Raw genomic sequence first — 19,890 nt, 5'->3', positions numbered from 1 at the left:
GATAGTTAAGGATAAAATAGGTTTTATTTTCCTTTTGTGTTTGTACACGTTATGTCGTACAAGTTTGAAATTAGACATAGTAGATCTTTTAGAGTTATGAATTTATGTTTCTAAGCTCACATGCTTGCTTAAATGAATACATTTTTATGAACAAATTGTTGTAATATATCAATAATACGACTATTTAATCTTAGATAAACTTAAAAAACTCTTTTTTTCAGCCGGACTGCAGGTTAAGATGACTTTCATTATTTTCGGTTATTTACCTACCTGTGCATTACCGTATTTGTCGTTTGTATTTTCAGTTATTTACCCACCTGTGCATTACCGTATTTGTCGAAATAAAGTCGTGGTGAATAAACGTTGGTTTACAGTATTTTGATTGATTGATTGATTGTATATTGTTTAAGGTCCCTCTACAGTATTTTGAAGCAAATACGCATAACAACTCGTCGTGCCGTTTCCCATTTTGACAATCCAATTGTTCAATTTAACAGTGTAAAACAACAACGTTTATGATCACAATACCAATGCCGTCATTTACTTTTGCCCGTGGGGATCCGGGATAGAATAGGTCCCCAGTACCCCCTTGCTTGTCGTAAAAGGCGACTAAATGGGGCGGTCATTCTGATGAGACCGTATAAACCGAGGCCGCATGTCACAGCAGGTGTGGCACAAAAAAGATCCCTCCTTGCTCAAAGGCCGTAAGTGCCAAGCATAGGCCTAAATCTAAATTTCAGCCCTTCACCGGCAATGGTGACGTCTCCATATCAGTGAAATATTCTGGAGAGGGACATTAAACAGTATACAATCAATCAATCATTTAATTTTCAATTAAAGACTAGAAAAAGATGAGTATTGTGTCTTTTTAAAAAATTGGAATATTAGATGTTTTTTAATATCTTTTTAATGTGTTTGTCTTTTTTTATTCTAAAATATACACTTTAAAATGTGATGTTCCGTTGTGACGCGGCGACACCCCTATGCTGTATGTTTTAAAAATCTATAGAATAAATTCAAATAAGAATTATTTAATCAAAATTTCAATATAAATTAGTTTTCTAGTTGTGCACCTTTTGGTGTATTGTATTTGTTAATATGACGCCAAATATAAAAGATATGGACACTGTGACATTCCTTTTGAATCAACCCTCGTATATGGTTCTGATGAGATATTTGAGTACAGCTTTAGATATTGGTCAGACTGTTAGGGGTCTTGAGATAGTGGCGGGTATTGTGATTACCCTAACAACAATAAATACTCTATTATAATTTCGCTACTCTCATAATGTCGATGAAGACGACTTTTCCTGGTGTGTATGTTGCACCGGATGTGTTTCAATCTTCTATCCATTTTCCTTTTAGACAAGTCTATATTCCTATTAAGATAATCAACAAGTATTCTCAACAACTCAAGTATAGTAGTATTTCATTACAAAAAACCGGTTTCTTGACCTCATATTTACATTGCTTTTTTGTGTGACTTGTCTAAACAATACTCTTTCTCGATCTAGTTTTCGGGTATTCTTAGTTTCACTGGTGCATGATTTTGGTGTCATGTGACTTTGGGGAGTTCTCTTGGGTATTCTACGTTTGCTTGGCAGCGTCCATTTATAATATCATACAGGTTGGAAAACATAATAATCTAGTGTTTTTTTTTCATCATTTATGAAATGTGTTTATTTTTTTACAATGCAAACATATTTCCATATTTGGTAAATCAAGCAAACTTTTCATTTAAGATGTTTTGCGTCTGCTATTCCATTTACCAAGCAAGACACCTGAAAGGGGAAAACCCCGACGAAAGTCCAACAGGAGTCTTAATGATGGAATTGCTTCAGATCACACAGGTTACACACATATTTCATATTACAAAGATTATGATGGAGTAGCTTCAGATGACTTGATTTAAACATATATTCCATATTATAAAGATAGTGATGGAAAAATTCTAGACTGCAGAGGTTACACACATTCCATGTTACATAGGTAATGATGTGACAATTTGGACTTCACAAGTTATACACACATATTTCATAGATAATTATTGAACAAAACAAATATAAAAAAAGTTACACAAATGTTTTCATATTACAAGGACAATGATGGAGCAGTACGCGATTATACAAGTGACACATATATTCTGTATTACATAGTGATAAACAGATCAAGATCAAGCTAGTTTATCGTGTTTCCAAATATATGGTAATAAAGCAAGTTAGAAAAAACTCATATGTTACTCACACATTCAGTATTACAAACTCTAGCATGATTATCCTAGTTCTGCATCTACTTTTATAATAAGTATTATCACATTGAATATATTGAGTAGTCACAATTGTTTCTGGGTGACTATATACAAGGGGATTGATATAAGTGGACGCTGTGAGTCTCTCTCAGCAACGAATTTATATCCCGACGAACAATAATTTTTTTCAATGGAGCATTTTATCAAATATCTGTATTGAGTACCCAATGAAGTAACCTCATTTTGACATTTTCTACTTTAAAAAAGTATTCACTGCATACATTGTCATCCACCGACATTTATTGTCAATGACTGATAAATTATATGTACAGACTTTAACTCGCATTAATATGTGCCAATTCTCAGTGCACATATTTTCACTCGACAGTTGGGCTTCTTTGATTTTTTCCCTGTTTTTGTGAGTGAAACTCGTACGTTAATCATTTACATTTGTCAAATAAGCATATTTTATGTAGGTGTGATATAGTCCTAGAGTTTTTGTTTGTCTGATTTTATTGAAAAGAGTTAGATTATAAGGATAATGAAGTCGAAATTATACCTTGAAAAATATTGTTTATGGTGTCAATATGTACTGAGAGATAGCAATATGTATATAGAGTCGCCTGTAACAAAACGCACAGGGTAGCAAAATTTAAAATTGTATTCATGTTATAAAGTTATTAAAGTATTCAAGAATGTTCATTAATCATCTAATCATTTTGCAAAACAAATGATCAAAAACAAACTTTCATACTTTCTCACAGTGTCATTCTTTACTCGACAGAGATGCAGTTAAGGATTCATACACGATACAATAAACTATAAATGATAGAATACACCCTCTTTAAGATGAAATGCCCAGTGATACGATAGGGCAAACATTCAATATGACAGTATACACCCACGATACGATAGGGTACAAACTTTGATACAATGGAAATATAAATACATAATCAGAAATTATTCACACACATACGATACAATAGGTACATACACTATACAGTGGGATACATGTTCATACGTAGTGTACATGTCTGTAGACATCAAAAAGATGCCCGAGTTCTTGATTGACAATATCTATGTGGATTTTGGTGACAAGGTCTTCCAACAATCAATTGGAATGCCCATATGTACCAATTACGATATTAACGGACCTATTTTTGTATTCATTTAAAGCAGAATTTGTGCAAAATGTTATGTGTGAAAAGAAAACACTGGCTGTGGCCTTCAACTCAGCATGTAAATATATCGACGACGTATTGTCAATTAACAATGGTAATTTCCATTCCTATGTCGATATGATATATCCTGGGGAGCTCGAGATACTACGGAGTTTTTTTCTATCGTCAAATTCCCTTACTTATGCAGCAATATACCTACATCGCTTGAATACGGTGTTTATATATCCTTTATAGACCTTACTTATTATTTTCATTAATATATCTTCATTAAAAGGAAATAAATATTGTCGGTTGCATGTGCAAATTTATATTCCATGTAAACTAGAAATAACTAATTGCATATAGTTACAATAAAAGATTTTATATTTCTCTGAGTCAATTATATTCAACATTTGGTTGATAAAGCGTAAAATCATTCATTTCTTGTATAAAGATGAATTACAAATATTTTGAATGTACTCACTGCATGTTCAAAGGACATGGTCTTAATAATATCTACGATAATACATGAACATTTGGCTACATAAAGGAAAATTTTCAGACTTAATACCAATATAATCATAAAAATAATTAAGAAAAAGAAAACATGATAACGGAACTTTTCCCCTGGTAATTGATTAATTTACGATTACTTGTAATTATAAGAACGGGAAAAGGTCAGACGAAAATAGTTCAAAAATGCTGGTTCACCAAACAAGGTGTCTTCACAAAAAACCCAGACGATAAATATGAATGCCAAAACTTAGACAAAAGTTGTCAGCAATAGATAAACAGGGACTGGTATACAGACGTAATAATATTCGATTACGGTGGCATAACATGAAAAATTGTAAGTACTTAGGAGGAAATTTAACATTCCTTCTTTATTTAGTAGGTTCTCTTCACTGTTTTCAAAAAGGTCAAAGTAAATATATTTACTTATTAAGTAATATTGTTCAGATATATACCAATTTCTCTTCTATGATAACGAGTTGAATTTTGTACAGCAGATATTAAAAGAAAGAATAAGATATATAATTATGATATAAATTATCTGTTATGTAATCCTATACAAATCTGTTCAAATAAAACTAGACTATGATATTTTTTTAATACCTGTCTTTCCACGAAAGACAGATAAGACAGATAAGTTATCACTGTTCAAACATAGATCATAAAAAGATTTGTGAATCGATAACCTAAAAAAACTCCCTGTCTTTTTCAAAGCAGAACTTAGAATGAGCGACAGAGGACTAGCATCGACTCTAGTCGTTTTCTTTTTCATCCCTACCTGTGCCTTGCAGCTCTCTGGGATTTTCTCGTCAAGATGGGTGAAAATACCAGCAACTAATGCAACAAGAGAATGTTATGTGGGAGTCATCTTTAATAATAATTGCTGGTCATGGGATTATCCTCGAGGTAATTTCTCCATCAGATTATTCTGAAATGAAAAATCTGATTTTGACTTGGAAAGTGCTGTTATAATCATGCATTGAGCATGGTCTTACGAAAAATCTCAGTTCATATGTATACAATTCGAAAATTCGCAACTTCGGGTAAGGTTTTGTTCAAATAGGTGGAATAATTATTCCACTGTCAGGACAGTGGAATTCTAACTGCACCTTCTAGGAAAAATATATGTTTTCAGAAGAAGAAAGTCTTTGTATTACATAAACAACAACAATTTGAATATTTAAAGAATTTCAAAGAAATAATACTTTAATGAAAAGAACAAATCTCCATGCAAATCTTAATTTGATTGATTTCTGTTAATTAAGCAATGAATCATTATTTTTTGAAAGATATATTCTAATAACTGCAACAGTGTGTGCAAAAAATTAAGAAACGTTTGTTTTTACACAACGTTGCAGTTATGAGACTATATATCTTTAAAAAAATAATGATTCATTGTTTTTATCTACATCTTTTAACTTTCTTCCGTAACTGCACATCTGATTTCTATTTCAAAACCTACGTATTATCCTACATGTATGTGTAAGATACAATTAATGGATCAGTTAACGTAACAGCTTTTATTCAATTTGAGCGTGATTTTGTTTTATTTTTCGCTTGTGATTTTGCACTTCCTCTGCGTTCAACGATTATGAAGTCAAACTAAAACGCATGCTTTAACCTCTTGGCACCCAGTCTGTGTTATGATGTTTTGAATGCAATGGATTTCCATTTAATTTATATGCTAAAACATATGCAATGTAAATATTTATTTGTAGCATGAAAAACTTACTCTTTTCAAATATGGTTATTGTTCATGTTTATCCCTTTATCCCGTGAATATCATGAAATGGCTACTTTGTTGTTGTTTCATTGTTGTAACATCACAATGGTTTTTGCACGTAAAACATGAGGTAAATATAAATATAAATCTGTGTCAAACATTGATAGTTTTTTTTATAAAACATGTTTTATCTGGATTCATCTAGAACTGAATTTTATCCAATACTTCCAGGATAAAAACACACAAATCGTTTGATGACAATCATATTTTATCAAGGGAGTTTTAATAGTATGTCTTACAGCGTTGCCGCCTTTGCGAAGTAAAGCTGCATCCAAGAGAATAGAAGATTAGTGAGCAGTCTTTTATAAATAAGATATTTAAATCAAATATCCAGATACCTAAATAGAATATTCAGATACCATATCTTCTAGTAGTTACGTTCTCTATTAAAATGAGTAGGAAAATCATGTACTCTTTTTGAGATAAAAATTGAGGAGATTGTCCAGGACTGTCTCTACTGCATCTCTGTTTCCATGATACTTAGGTAGACGTTGATTCCCTGTAATTTTCATGATCTCTCAGTCGCCTCCCAAAGATTTCTTTCTATATTTATTTATATTCATAGCATTTCATATCTTAAAGACATGTAAGAGATCATTAAAATATTAAACATTAGTTATGTAATCTTTCTGCCGTAGTTTATTTTTCATTGAGTGTTGCTTGCCTATGATATCATTAACAAACTGTGCTGGGTAAATTGACAAACGTGGAAAACCCTGAGAGATTACTTAAATACGTGTATCATATTACAATGAATGTGCAAGTGATTAAAATTATTGAGAGAACATGTCAATTAGGCAAAGCTATGCTCAGAATAATTTTAAAAGATCAACTCATCTGTGTACCTAGTTTTTAACCACTGATGATTTACTTAAAAGTAATGGAGTAGAAATGATAAAAAATGATATTTTTATTAGACCCTTAACAACCATTGGTACATATGAACTGATAATAGACATTGTAGATGCTGGAGTGGTAAACAAAAAAATATAAACAAACAAACAAACAAAAAAAAAAAAAAAAAAAAAAACACAAAGCAATTTTTATGCTTTTTTTTCTTTTTGGTATTTTTCTTAAAATATTGGAGAAAAAATGCCGCGTTTTAAGTCGATTAAGTGCGTAGTAGAAAAAACGGAATACTAACTTTTCTTCCTCGCCTTAATATACAATTTCTGATATTTTTTATTTAAACGGAAATTTATTGTAGATTTTTCATTTTTATTACATCAGAATATATACATGTATGATTAAAGAGTGTTTCAATGTGTATGTTTACGTTTAACTATTCAAGTTGATAAAAGGAAGATATCAGTATTAACGAATTAAAATAATCTATAAAGTATTTGGGCCATTTTCTTTTATTCATTTCTCCGACCCTTGCTTCACAGACTGATAATCAAATCGTAAAAGATTTATCGAATAAGGATAAAATATGTAAGTTTTAAGTTCATAAATCAACTTTTGTCGTTTCATGCCGATAGTTTCAGCAGCTAAGTTTAAGAACAATATCATTTAAGGAATGAAGCTTGTTTCAACTTCGCTTCGCGGTTTATAAAGCGTAAACTGACTCAAGTTATGTAATATCGTATAACATAAGTTGAAATAAGTTTCAGTTTCATTCCTTATAATTTCATTGTAGACAATGAGACAATTTTCCCATTTTTTTCCTTCGGAAAAAGGCTTCAAATATTGCCTATTTTAAAAGTTAAGCGGAGTAATACGTTTTTGACGTAACTCATTGTGACGTAGGCAAGTTATGGTATACAAAATGGATAAAACCGCTTAACCAATCCAATGACGTGTTACAACTAAAATTTAAATTATTTATAAATGTTTGAGCATAAAAATGGGACATTATTTCCAAACTAAATATATATTGTTTTATAATTTGGAATGACAGCGATTTCAGCTTGTTAATATTATGAATGATCTAAATCCTGACATCAACTTCACAATGGAAGAAAGTTTTCAAAGTATTCCATTTTTGGACGTCTTAATTAAAAAGGATTCCTGTCTTTACATATACTACAAACCGACGGACACACATCAATACCTTCATTTCAGTTCCTGTCATCCTAGCCATACAAAACGCTCGATCCCGTACAATTTAGCTAGAAAGTCTGCACAATAGTTAGCGACGAGAAAACAAGAGATAAACGTCTAAATGAATTGAAAAAGTATTTACTTGAACAATGTTATCCTTCCGGAATCAAGCGGGATAAAAAAGGCCACAGAAATCGACAGAGAAACACTTTAATTCCTCAAATAGTGACAATCCGGATACCTCAATATTACCGCTTGTAACTACCTACAATCCGAGGAACAGGAATATTACCCCTACAGTGCGTAACCTCAACAACCTTCTACAGATGAAAATGTCCAAAGTGCTAAAAAATATAAATTCATCAACAGTAAAAGACAACCTAAAAATCTCAGGAGAATATTGTGCAAATCTGTATTTCGACAACAGAATTCATACACGGTCAATACATGCTCCGATTCACGTTGTGGAACTTGCCGATATATTAAAGAGGGAAGTACTTTTACACTCGGAAATAAAAAATTTACCGTAAATGCAGACATGACCTGTGCATCAAAAAACCTTATTTATTGTATAAAATGCGCTGGATGCGGAGAATTATACATTTATATTCGCACTCGCATACGTATACACAGACAGCATATCAACCAACCCCAGTACAGAAAAATAAAACTCAGTGAACATCTTGATATTTGTGGACAGGGACAATTCACAGTTTATCCCTTTTATAAACTCAAAACAGAGAGCGTTTTAGAAAGACGGGAAAAAGAAAAACATTTTATAAATATTTTTAAACCATCCCTAAATAGTTTAATATAGACTGTCTAATGACTTAATTATGTATTACGCTATGAATTATGTTATTTTACTTTGGCTCTATTATTGTTTCCTCTAATAGCATTGTGACGTCATATATATATATATATATATATATATATATTTATATATATATATATATATATATATATATATATATATATATATATATATATATATATATATTTTGGATATATATATATATATATATATATATATATATATATATATATATATATATATATATATATATAATTATATGATAATGCCCAATTCATCATCTAACCTTTTAATTACATTAAGTTTAGTTTTTAAAACCCAATTGTTTCTAACGGATTCTTTTTTGTGATTGATGTATTTATTTGAGCTTAGCCTTCATTAGGTACTTTAGTCCAATTAATTAAAGGGACCGATACATGTATTTGTGTCTCTTAAAAAAGCATATTCACTTTTTATTGTGTACCTTCCTTTCTGATATCAATGACATAACGAAAATTGTTTTCCTGTCTATATTGAGGGCAATTTCTTTAATCTGCAGATGTAGTGTACCATGTACATCGCCATTCACTTAATCATTTGAAAATTCACTATTTTGAAGTCTCAAAGAAAGAAATTCTAAATAAACTGATTTGCTAATTGATTTTACAGTGATAGATCTTGGAGGTACTGTTCGCGGCCTTGAGATTATTACGGCAATTATCATGGCCTTTACAACATTGAACGCTTTGTGTTCTCTTCGATACTCAGATGATGAGGACGAGCAGAGCTCCTCCTGTTGTAGATTATGCACTGGATGTGTTTCAATCTTTTATCCATTTTCCGGTGAGTAATGAAACTAATAGAACGCAGATATCAACACTTTCTTTTAAAGTCAACACTTTACAGAGTCTATTTTCGACACAAAGCAAACACATTGTATCACTTGATAGATAACTTTTTTTTACATCCTTGTTTACATTTTTAATTCATTGAAATCATTTTTACAGAGATTTTATACTGTTTATCATATCATTTGCAAAATATCATTAAGCTTTCAAAAATCACTTTTTAGGTATTCTTGGCTTTGCTGGGTGTATGATTCTAGTTTCAGAAGGTTTAGCGCCGTTTTACTGGGCCTTCTACATTTTGTTTAGCGGCCTCCATTTATAACATTCTACAGGTAAGGCGATAAGACTTTTTTTGAAACAAACATATATTTTACCATCAACGAAGTTATTCAATGGAACCTCTGGTTTCAGATGTTTTTCTGCTGCTGGTTTATCTACCAAGCCCGACATATGGAAGACGAGGGGAGCGGCGAAGAAGAACCTACTGGAGTTATTGTGATGCAGCAACTCCAGATTACACAGGTTACTCACAACATATTCCACATTACATAGACAACGGACATTTATACATGATCTTCATAATCAAGTGTATTGAAGCATTTTATGATGAATCTGATGTTTCTGGAGTAAACAATTTTGTGAAAGATGTAAATCTCTGATTGTTATTCGATTAAGTAAATTTGACTGAATACATATACCAGTATATATATTGTGCATCTTATATTATTGCTATTTGATTTTGCATGCTTCAGTGATGTTTGTTTGAATATCTATCCTATTCTACAAATAAAGATATATATCCAAGATCTGTGATGTCATAGATTCATATCAAAAGTCAGTCTGACTGAATGGGCTACAAATTGACAAATTAATTTTTACTAAATCAATACCTGTGCAACACTTGCCTTCGCGGAGTAATGTTACCAACAACTAATGAAATTATGCATAACATATAAAATAGTCTGTCTTACCATGTTGGAGCATTTGCTTCATTTAATACCTTAAATAGTATAGAATGTAGTCGACGGAAGCTTGTTAAGAATACAATAGATAAAAGAAATTTTAAGATGAGACGTGTTGGGTTCGCACAAATTAAAGTCACATTATAAAAATTACCATTTTCGAACTGCAGTACGATTACATAACCCTACGAAGAAATACATTTATAATGTCAAGTATAAAATAATGTCTTTTAAATTATTATCTTAAGTTTCCAAAGCGTTTTAAAGGGGAATTTATAAATAAATGGTAGGATGTTTCGACTATACGATTCTGCCATAGGTTTTTACAAATTGTATAAAACAAGCTTTTCTTGATACCATGTAGTTGAAAATTTTAATTATCTTCTTAAAGGTGAGTATTTTTAACAATGTTTTTGCTCATTTACCATTCTCCTCTTGGTTTTGACGAAATGTAGCGCCGAAAAGGGATAATATTGCAGAAGGAAACCACACTAAAGGGTAGGATAATGAAGTATTGTTTATTCTTTTGAATAGTTAATTCCTTCTATGAAAAGGAAAATTTCTCTGCATTTACAGTTTGATACGTTAAAATTTTTCAGAGGGATGAATCTCTCGTGATTCTAGATTTTAGAAGTTGACTCTGAAAACTCCAAACTTATTTACATACAAAGCAGTCAAACAGATGAAAAACACTATTATTGGCCCGAGCTGAAAAGTCAGAATGTACAGAAAATACTAATTACTGTAACTGTACCGTGTCCATGTCTACATTAATTCCAAGAGCTATTGCTTTCAAAAGAACGGATAAAAAGACAGCTGCAATTGGCAAGAAACCACAAAAATTCAAATGAGATAAAAATGGTATTTTTCAGCCATGAATATATCAAAGTTCTACCAATTGATATGTGTGAATTATGTTTTAGTAAATGAAATAAAACTCAAATAATGTAAACAAATACTTTTCAAATGTATTTTTGTCTCGATACACAATATTACATCATAATAATTGACCTTAATTTGTGCGAAAAAGCATGTAAGTTTAAAAAAGTGTGTTGAGCTGTAAAATATTATAAAAGTAAAAAAATCATATATAATATTATATTATAATTATCCGTTTTGTTTTAACAAACTGTGAACATATCGTACAGCAATCGTCAAGCTCAAAACTTAATTGGAAAATATATATTAAATAAAGAAGTGTTTTGGTTATTTTGTATTCTTTGGGTCTTTTAGCAGATTTAAGTATTTTTTTTTGAGTTGAGGAAGCATGACATTTAATTTGAATGCCATGTCGACAGATCATTCTGGTAGGCTTTAATTTCATACTGACTTATCTACGGGTTGTTTTTGTTTATCCGATCCTGAAAAAGAGCTACGGTGAGATTGGCTGTTAAACAGAGGTACCCATTCTTCCATGGATCCATATCCAGCCATGGATTTTAGCTGTTTCTGTATGCTCTAATCATTATGCTAATTAAGGAGATGGTCCTATCAATTTTCAGAATTTGTGCCCAATCAACTTTTAATTTAAGCTAAATAAAATATGTTAAAATTATAATTCTTATGTTCTCATTGATAAGTATCTGATACAATTTATAAAGATAACTTCTAATAATCTCTTAGATTTTCCACCAGTACTAATTGTGTTTTTAAAAAACTGTTTTATTTTTATAATGAAATTTAGGAAGGACAATTAATTCTCATATTTACGTTTCACTTTAATACAAGTTTCATTGGTTGAAGTCGACAGGGTTGCTAATTCCCCCTGGACACCGAATCCCTCATCTGATCTTCACTCCTATTTTCTAGTGTTAAAAAGATTTTCAACTCATAAACTGTTCGATATCTTCGCATATTCCACCCATACTTCTTCAAGAGTCGGATTACAGAGGTAATAGGGAAGCATTCAGAATATCTAACAGGACTAAATCAGTGATGCATGAACACATCATAGTAGGCAAGATGACGTCAATTTTAGAACGCAAGGGTTTGTAATATTGGTATTTAGAGATGTAATTTAACTCCAGAAAATAAATAAAACATAAAAACATAAGCAAAAATAAAATCTTTTTCTATTTTGTTATGCTGTCTCTGTTAGTTGGATCTAAATCTACGACAGATGAAGTCATAAATGTACATCGAGCAACTTGGGAACTGATCATGTAAATATTATGTGAAAGTCATACAGAGTTTAAGTTTATTAAATACATGTAGGAACGGTAATTTATTTTCATCGATTATATTTTCTTTCGAAGACAGTCAGCTATTTACCTATCCCGGTTGGCCTTTCCTCTGTCATTCGTGACAAAAAGTGACAAAAAAAATCAACAGAACAACAATAAGCTGGATATTTCAAAACATAAGATTTGTACAGATCGAAAGCTTGACTTCCAAAATACTTATAGAGTGCTGCTAGAATCCCGAGGAAAACATGGCTTCACAAAAATTATCAGGTTATATGTTAAAAATTTGGGAAAGGTTTCGTGCAAATGTGTGAAATAATTATTTCATTACCAGACAGCGGGATTCTAGCAGCCCTTTAGGCTCAATAATTGTTTTACAACTACCTTATTTATTTAAGTTTTTTTAACCATTTTTAAAATAAGGTACACTGCTATTAATAGTAGTCACATGAGGGCGTGGAGGTGGTGCACGTCTATGCCTTAGACACTCTTTATATTTATGCTGTTTACATCAGTTAACCTTTAATCACCGTCCATGGGACGGAAACCATAAAATCAACAATATTTCTCCTTAACACATACAAAGAAAAATGAATTAGGCAACATGGACAAACATTGGTTCAACGTAAAAGAATAAGTTAAAAAGTTTACATATATGAAGATAGGAATAAGTCCATGAGTGATTAAAATGTCCATTTTTACCATTTTTAAAATACGGTATGTGAAGTACATGTGTATTGGTCAACAGTGATAGAATACTTGCACAATACAAAATCAATAATCAAGGCAAAAAAAATGGTGCATATATCTATTAATGCAATGCATCTTTAACTTATTTGTTTTCTATTGCATTATAATCTTAGAAAAATACGCCCTCTGAATCTATTTGATTATTTAAATAGATTTTCCTTCCTTCTTATTGTTTAAATCGTTTATCAATTCAAATCGACCTAGTTTTAAAGGTATTGGGCGAAGAGCGATTCTGTTTACAAACTGCATAATAGGATACGGTGACACAAAATAAAGTCATATATCAATTACTTTATATTTTAAACCAAAAGTAGGAAAATCCAATACTCATTTTTTTTTCGAGATCCTTGTTTAATTCAAACATACAACATGGGTTCTGAATCTGTTGCATTAATCTGTTGTCTTAGTTGTCTGTTGCTGCCGGGCCTCGTTTTACAGACAACGGGGTTTTTCTCGCCATTTTGGATCAAACAAAATTCAACAACAGATTGTTTCAGAGGAATCTTTTTAACAGTGAATTGCGAGGACACCATTAAAGGTAAATTTGAAATACTGACTGTATATTTCAAAAACTTATGGATCACATAAAGACAGATTATAAAGATTCTTTCTCACCCCTCCCCTCTATTCACTCTTTTTAATATCTGATTTGCTTTAAATCTAAATTGATATATTCAATTCCTTAACCTTCTTACATAACAGGATTGTAGAATCCGATTAAAATAAAATATAGATCAATAAAAATTTTCACTCTCCCCCTCCCTCCCCCTCTATCTCTCTTTCTCCCTCTGTCTTTCTCGTATATGTAAAAATACACAATTATGTCACAATGTAGAATTATGAATATTCATAAAATGAGGTGTAAAAATGCATGTAATTTTGCATTAAAATAGAATCAGGAATATTCATGCAAGAATCTTAATTTACTTACTATACGAAAATAAGATGTTTACCTCTACAAAATTATTAACGAAGAGTTGATAACAATCAACAAATTCATTAAAGGAATCTCTAGGTTTTTCTGGTGCGAGATTCATATTGGATTCATATCAGTTTCATAAAATTATTGTGTAAAACAAATTCATTAAAAGAAAATGTTTCTGGCGCAAGATTCATTTTTGTTTCATGAAATTCAATTTGAATAATTTGAAAAAATGAGAAAAAAGATACCTACATTCAATTTAATATCAAATTTAAAAGCTGTTAATGTAGACATCAAGAAAACTATTGTGAGAGACTCTGGGAAATATTGATAGATTTTTCATTCTAAATTGAAAAAGCTCTGAAATATATATCTGACATTTTTAAATTTTGTAATGAAAATTACAGATAAAAATGTTTACTTTACATAAAAATTAATTCCCGATAACCTTAGTTTTCCAAGCTGTATTTGTTGAACATTTAAAGAACTCATTTTTCAAGTTTGATAAATGTATAGGCACCTTTTCTTTACTAGACCTTAACATGAAGTGCAAAGTAAGTTATGCCAAGTAATGATCCCCCAAATTAGCAATATCTTAATACAACTCCTGGATCGGAATAAATCTATATAATATTAAAGTTGATAAAGTTTGTCATAATTTGAAAATGTTCAACTAAGAAAAACATTTTTTGGACTTTTAGTGGGATATTGCATGAAGTCGATTATGTACCAATGAATCTTTATATCATTGTATTTTATTTCTTAGAATTATATTTTTTCATTCATGTAACAAAAAAATGCCATTTAAAGTTTTTTTTAAAGGAAATTCAACATAGCATAATTGTACTACGTAATTATTTAGAAATCACAATGAAACATGGAATTGTTCTTCCCATACGCAAAGAAAGTCTGAGCAAGCTACAAATTTTATGTCATTGAAAATCAATTTACTTAAACATTAAAGGAAATACATTTGTAAATGTAAATATGATATAATAATCCAGAATTTTGCGTCTTCAATAAGGATTTCAATAGTGGAATTTTACGAAGAGCGCTGATTTTTATAGTTTACGACTTACTTTTACAATAGGACAATGTACGGAAGCTCTTTCTCGATATACATATTAAACTCAACATTTAATTAAACGAAAATAGAGGGTCATTTCAATGCACATATAAGTTGTCCTTGAAAAAAATAACAGCTACCCTACTCTCAACCCGAACTAAACATGTAAGTGCCACTAACACCATACCTATGACCACTTGAAAAGTTTTCTTATGTATTACCAATTCTGTACCTCTGTACATGACGCAAGTCTAAATGTCCAAGTAAACCGTCAACTGAAGAAGTCAGTGCTTCTCGTAAAAGTCAACTATTAACCAGGATGGAAAATTTTTACGATTTTTATAGTTTATCTTTTTGGTTTTGTTTGCTCTCTTTTAAAGAAAAAATATAAACCCTTATTATTTTATTTGAATTTACCGTAAATGATTCCCGTTTTTAAATGTTTTGTACATTTTGTTCCTTTCACACCAATGATGATGAAATTTACAATAAAAAAAACTTTTTTACACTTTAGAAAAAGGTATACAGCAAGAGTGTTTTTGTATTAAATAGGCATTAAAGAATACATGTACATAAAACCTGGATTAAGTGATAAAAATTTGTATAATAAATAGGCATTTTAGAATTTTGATTTTGGCGTTTGGGTGATAAAAATTTTAATCATAAAACCTGTAAGTGTCCATTTGCAAAGAGCTGAAACCCTGCGCCCGCTAAAAAAATTACGCCAAAATTATTAACCTTTGATAATTTAAAAAAATCATAGTTAGTTAAATAAATTTTAATGTAAGCAGTTTTTCGTTTAATGTATTAAAAGACGTTAATGGTAATATAACAACCCAGCTCTATGATAAACACGATGACATCAACTTTTCTATCATCAACTTCCCTTACTTATGTAGCAATATACCTTCATCGCCTGCATACAGAGTATACATATCTCAGTTGATTCGATACTCAAGAGCATGCTCAACATAAAACAATTTCTAAAACCAGGTGAATTTTTGACAAGCAAGTTAATGAAACAAGAATATCACTACAGCAGTCTAGTTTAAAATTATCATTTCGTAAGTTTTATGGTCGATACAAAGACCTTGTCAGCAAATACAATTTATCATTGAGTCAAATGCTGACGGATTTTTTCATACTAATTGTTAGTCCATTATCTATACATTGAATGGACGACAGATTTTCCCGTTATTTCCCGATCATGACAAGGAGCACACGACAGGTGTGACCGGTCAACAGGTGATGCTCACTCCCCCATGGCACCTAATACCACTTTTGATGTTTTGGAGGTCTGTGTTTGATCTGCTCCTATTTTGTATTGTTTTATGGACTTTGGTGTTGAATAATGTTCGTTATCGTCATATCCTTCTTCATCATAAATGTAATTATAAGGTTAAATTTAGCACCTTAATTTGTGTCTTAAAACAATCCAGGACTTGGTACCACTATTCTCGGTCTCCAAACTACTGCTCTTATTGTTATTGCACTGACGACAGCGGTCCTCCTGTACACCATTTGCTGCAATAAAGACGACGACGAAGACGATGATGATGTGGGTTGCTGTACAAAATGTGGAGTTTGTTTGTTATGTCTATATCCTGTTGCAGGTACACATATTTTCATTGCGCAATTCTTTTTATTTTTTTTACAATTCATCGAGAACTGAAAAATATATCAAATTCTATTTTTGTATCAGAAAAAAAAAATTCCCAGGAAAAATTCCGTTTTTTTTTATTTCTGTACTCCAGCTAATCTCTTTCATCTTCTTTTAGCCGAGCAGTCAATTCAATATGTTATTAAAGCTAAATTGAAGAATTGTAAATTTCAATAACTTTACAACTATATTAACTGTACCCTCTCTACAAAAATGAAATACCACTAGTTAGGGAAAAAATAGAAAACATTTAATATCTTGGCTTGATTCGGTAGCTTAATTGAGTTTTCACATAAGCCATCTGTCGTCCGATGATCGATATTTAAATCATTTGATAGTTTGTCTATTAAAAAAAACAGATATCTATATCTGTTTGACTTGAGAGCTATGATGATTTTGACAATTAAATAAAAATGCATGTCAAAAACAGTTCATGAATTAAGAATAAATGCAACTATTGTTTAGCAAGAGATGAATTACATACTTATATGAATCAACTGATTTATTATTAATAATTTACTAGTATTCAACGACTTCTGTTTATACAGGAATCATTGGTTTTGCTGGATGTATGGTTGTTATCGCAGATTATAAAGACTATGAAAAAGGCTGGGGACTTTACCTTTGCCTGGCAGCGTCATGCTACGTGATGCTTGAGGTTTGTCATCAAATACAAAAGAAAGAAAATTTATACAATGTATAATGAAAGGATGGCTTTCGATACTTTATGGTAATATAATCTGGGAGGGGGGGGGGGGGGGGATTAGATAAGAAACATAAATTACAATTTGATGTATGAATTCTGCTTTTATTATTATGATTTTCGTGTTGTTGTAGTTCAAAATGATTTTGATAGAAATGTTATGATGATTTTCAAATATTTCAAGACCATAATTTGCTGTTGTGCACTATGTGTGTATGCCAAGTCTGGAAAGGAAACAAATCATGGTAGTGGGCAAGACAACACTGGCTATGCTGGACAGGAAGTTGTCTCTTATGGCGGATCAGGAAGCAGTTACGACAACCGCGCGATAGCTAATCCAGGAGCGGAAGGAATCATTTTTGGTCACGTGCAAGAGCACCACCAGATGGAAATAAGCAGTAGCGGGAGCATTATGATCAGAAAGCTACAAATTGCGAGAGTTCTCCATATCAGATGAATGCTATTTCCAGTCAAATGATTTCAATATAAAATTGACTGTGTTTAAAAAATATTAGATATGTTAGAACCGTTATAGTAAATATTAACCTTTTATGTACATATTTGAACATTCTGTTTTGGAATACCTTTAGTGCGAAGAACTCTTATTTAAAAAGGTTCACATTGTAACTGATAATCGAGTTAAACCCAGAGACCATAAACGGAGGAAAAAAATACCTTGCAATTTTATAATACATATTTTATTGAGAAAAAAAATGCAGGTTTGTTCAAATTCATACATTTGACGAAAAATTGATTAAGTCTGTTATCAAAATTATTTTCAAAGTTATATTGATTTTAAATTTTGACTTTATTAAGTTTATTTATGTTTTACAAACATATTTTAATCTTGAAGTCAACTGGTTATTCTTAGTAAGAAAAAAGAGTCACGCTACGAATATGATAAATGCTTTTGAAATAAAAAAAACCTTTTGATTCTCATTGATGTGAGTTATAAATCCCTTGTTGACCATGAGTGTAAAATATTTATTTTCCTGTGAAAAAAGTGATTGTAAGTTTAAGGTTTCAACCTGCCACCATTATTTGAAAATTTAAACCAAAATATCAGCCTATTATCAGCCTAAAATCCGAAATTCCTGCCTCATGCAGTTGATATATCCTTGATAGAATTTTTAAAAGAAGTATTGACTTTTACAGTTGAAGGTTTAAATTGACATTTAAACTTGTTTTGACTTATTAATAGATAGAAAAACCTTTTTGGTAGTCATAGATATGCTGTTGGATTCGCTAACATGTGAAGGCCGGGAGTTTAGTTAAGGTTGCTTATCGGTCTTCAAGGGCAACATTTTAATTTTGTGCTTTATTCTAAAACCAGTTATTTTTGTTTTATGAAATGTTGAGATTAATGTGTTTATATAGTTAAAACTTTCCGTACATTGTCTTTGTCTAAAAGCACACCGTCAGCACTCCGTGCAAAGGTAAAAAAAAACCATCATTTCTGAGATAAATCTCACAAGATAAATTCAGAGAAAAGTCTAAGATTTATTTTATTTGCAATGTGCGACAATTTTTTTTTTATTAAAACATGCAATAGTACAAATGAATTATTTTTTACCTTTTTATAAGATGATTATTTACATGTATTACATTGATGTATAATCGAAAAATAAACATAAGCTAAAGCATTGTTGTGCCTGTAGTCTTGGCTTGTCACTCGACATAAAACAACAGCAACAACGAAAGAAACAACAAGGCACCGATTGTACATTTATGTGTTTACATTGCTGATGAAACAGGAATATCAGCAGTCTCGTTTAAAGGTACTTAGACAGAGTTGAAGTAAATATTTTCGCTATAATATTACGAGTTACATATTTTTAATAGCCTTTCACACAAAAATTAATTAAAAATCTCATTTCATTTAAAAGTTATTAAAAATTCAAATATTTTGGCGGGTTTGATTGACACATCCTTGCACTTTCACAAATTTTAACCTTGTTCTTAATCAGGAAAAGTTGCATTCTTGTTGTGTATTGGTGAGAAATATTAAAACTTTTATTCAGAAAAATAATTTTATTCAGAGTAGAAATTTTAGAAGGCAAAACTCCTTCACAATTATCGTTATTCCGAACTAAGAGTTGCGTACAGAGTTTAGCAAATCGAGCACACTCGTTTTATTTATAGAGGTTGTGTTTTTGTTGATGTGAACAATTCACCGGGTGCGTTCAATCGTCACAGTCTGCTTACCACAACTGAACAGACTGACAATATATTGTGTTTTTGTTTGGCTTTCGAACA

The 19,890-nt window shown here is 31.0% G+C and overlaps 1 protein-coding gene and 1 long non-coding RNA gene across 2 annotated transcripts; both read left to right on the top strand.

Moving 5' to 3' along the window:
- Positions 1–4,615: 4,615 nt before the first annotated feature.
- On the top strand, positions 4,616–10,140 carry LOC134238197 (uncharacterized). Its single transcript, XR_009985950.1, has 4 exons — positions 4,616–4,827; positions 9,210–9,383; positions 9,613–9,720; positions 9,800–10,140. It is a non-coding gene; the product is annotated as an uncharacterized LOC134238197 (long non-coding RNA).
- A 3,459-nt stretch (positions 10,141–13,599) lies between these two features.
- On the top strand, positions 13,600–18,357 carry LOC134238196 (uncharacterized). Its single transcript, XM_062720313.1, has 4 exons — positions 13,600–13,821; positions 16,711–16,884; positions 17,480–17,589; positions 17,819–18,357. The coding sequence occupies exons 1-4, from the start codon at positions 13,653–13,655 to the stop codon at positions 18,089–18,091; spliced, it is 726 nt and encodes a 241-aa protein (XP_062576297.1). The 5' UTR covers positions 13,600–13,652; the 3' UTR covers positions 18,092–18,357.
- The last annotated feature ends 1,533 nt before the right edge of the window (positions 18,358–19,890 follow it).

This window comes from Saccostrea cucullata, unplaced genomic scaffold (genome assembly GCF_032062105.1).
Source record: "Saccostrea cucullata isolate Sc308-1 unplaced genomic scaffold, CSIRO_AGI_Scuc_v1 ctg1076, whole genome shotgun sequence".
Taxonomy (NCBI): domain Eukaryota; kingdom Metazoa; phylum Mollusca; class Bivalvia; order Ostreida; family Ostreidae; genus Saccostrea; species Saccostrea cuccullata.
This window is presented reverse-complemented; position numbering and strand designations above follow the sequence as displayed.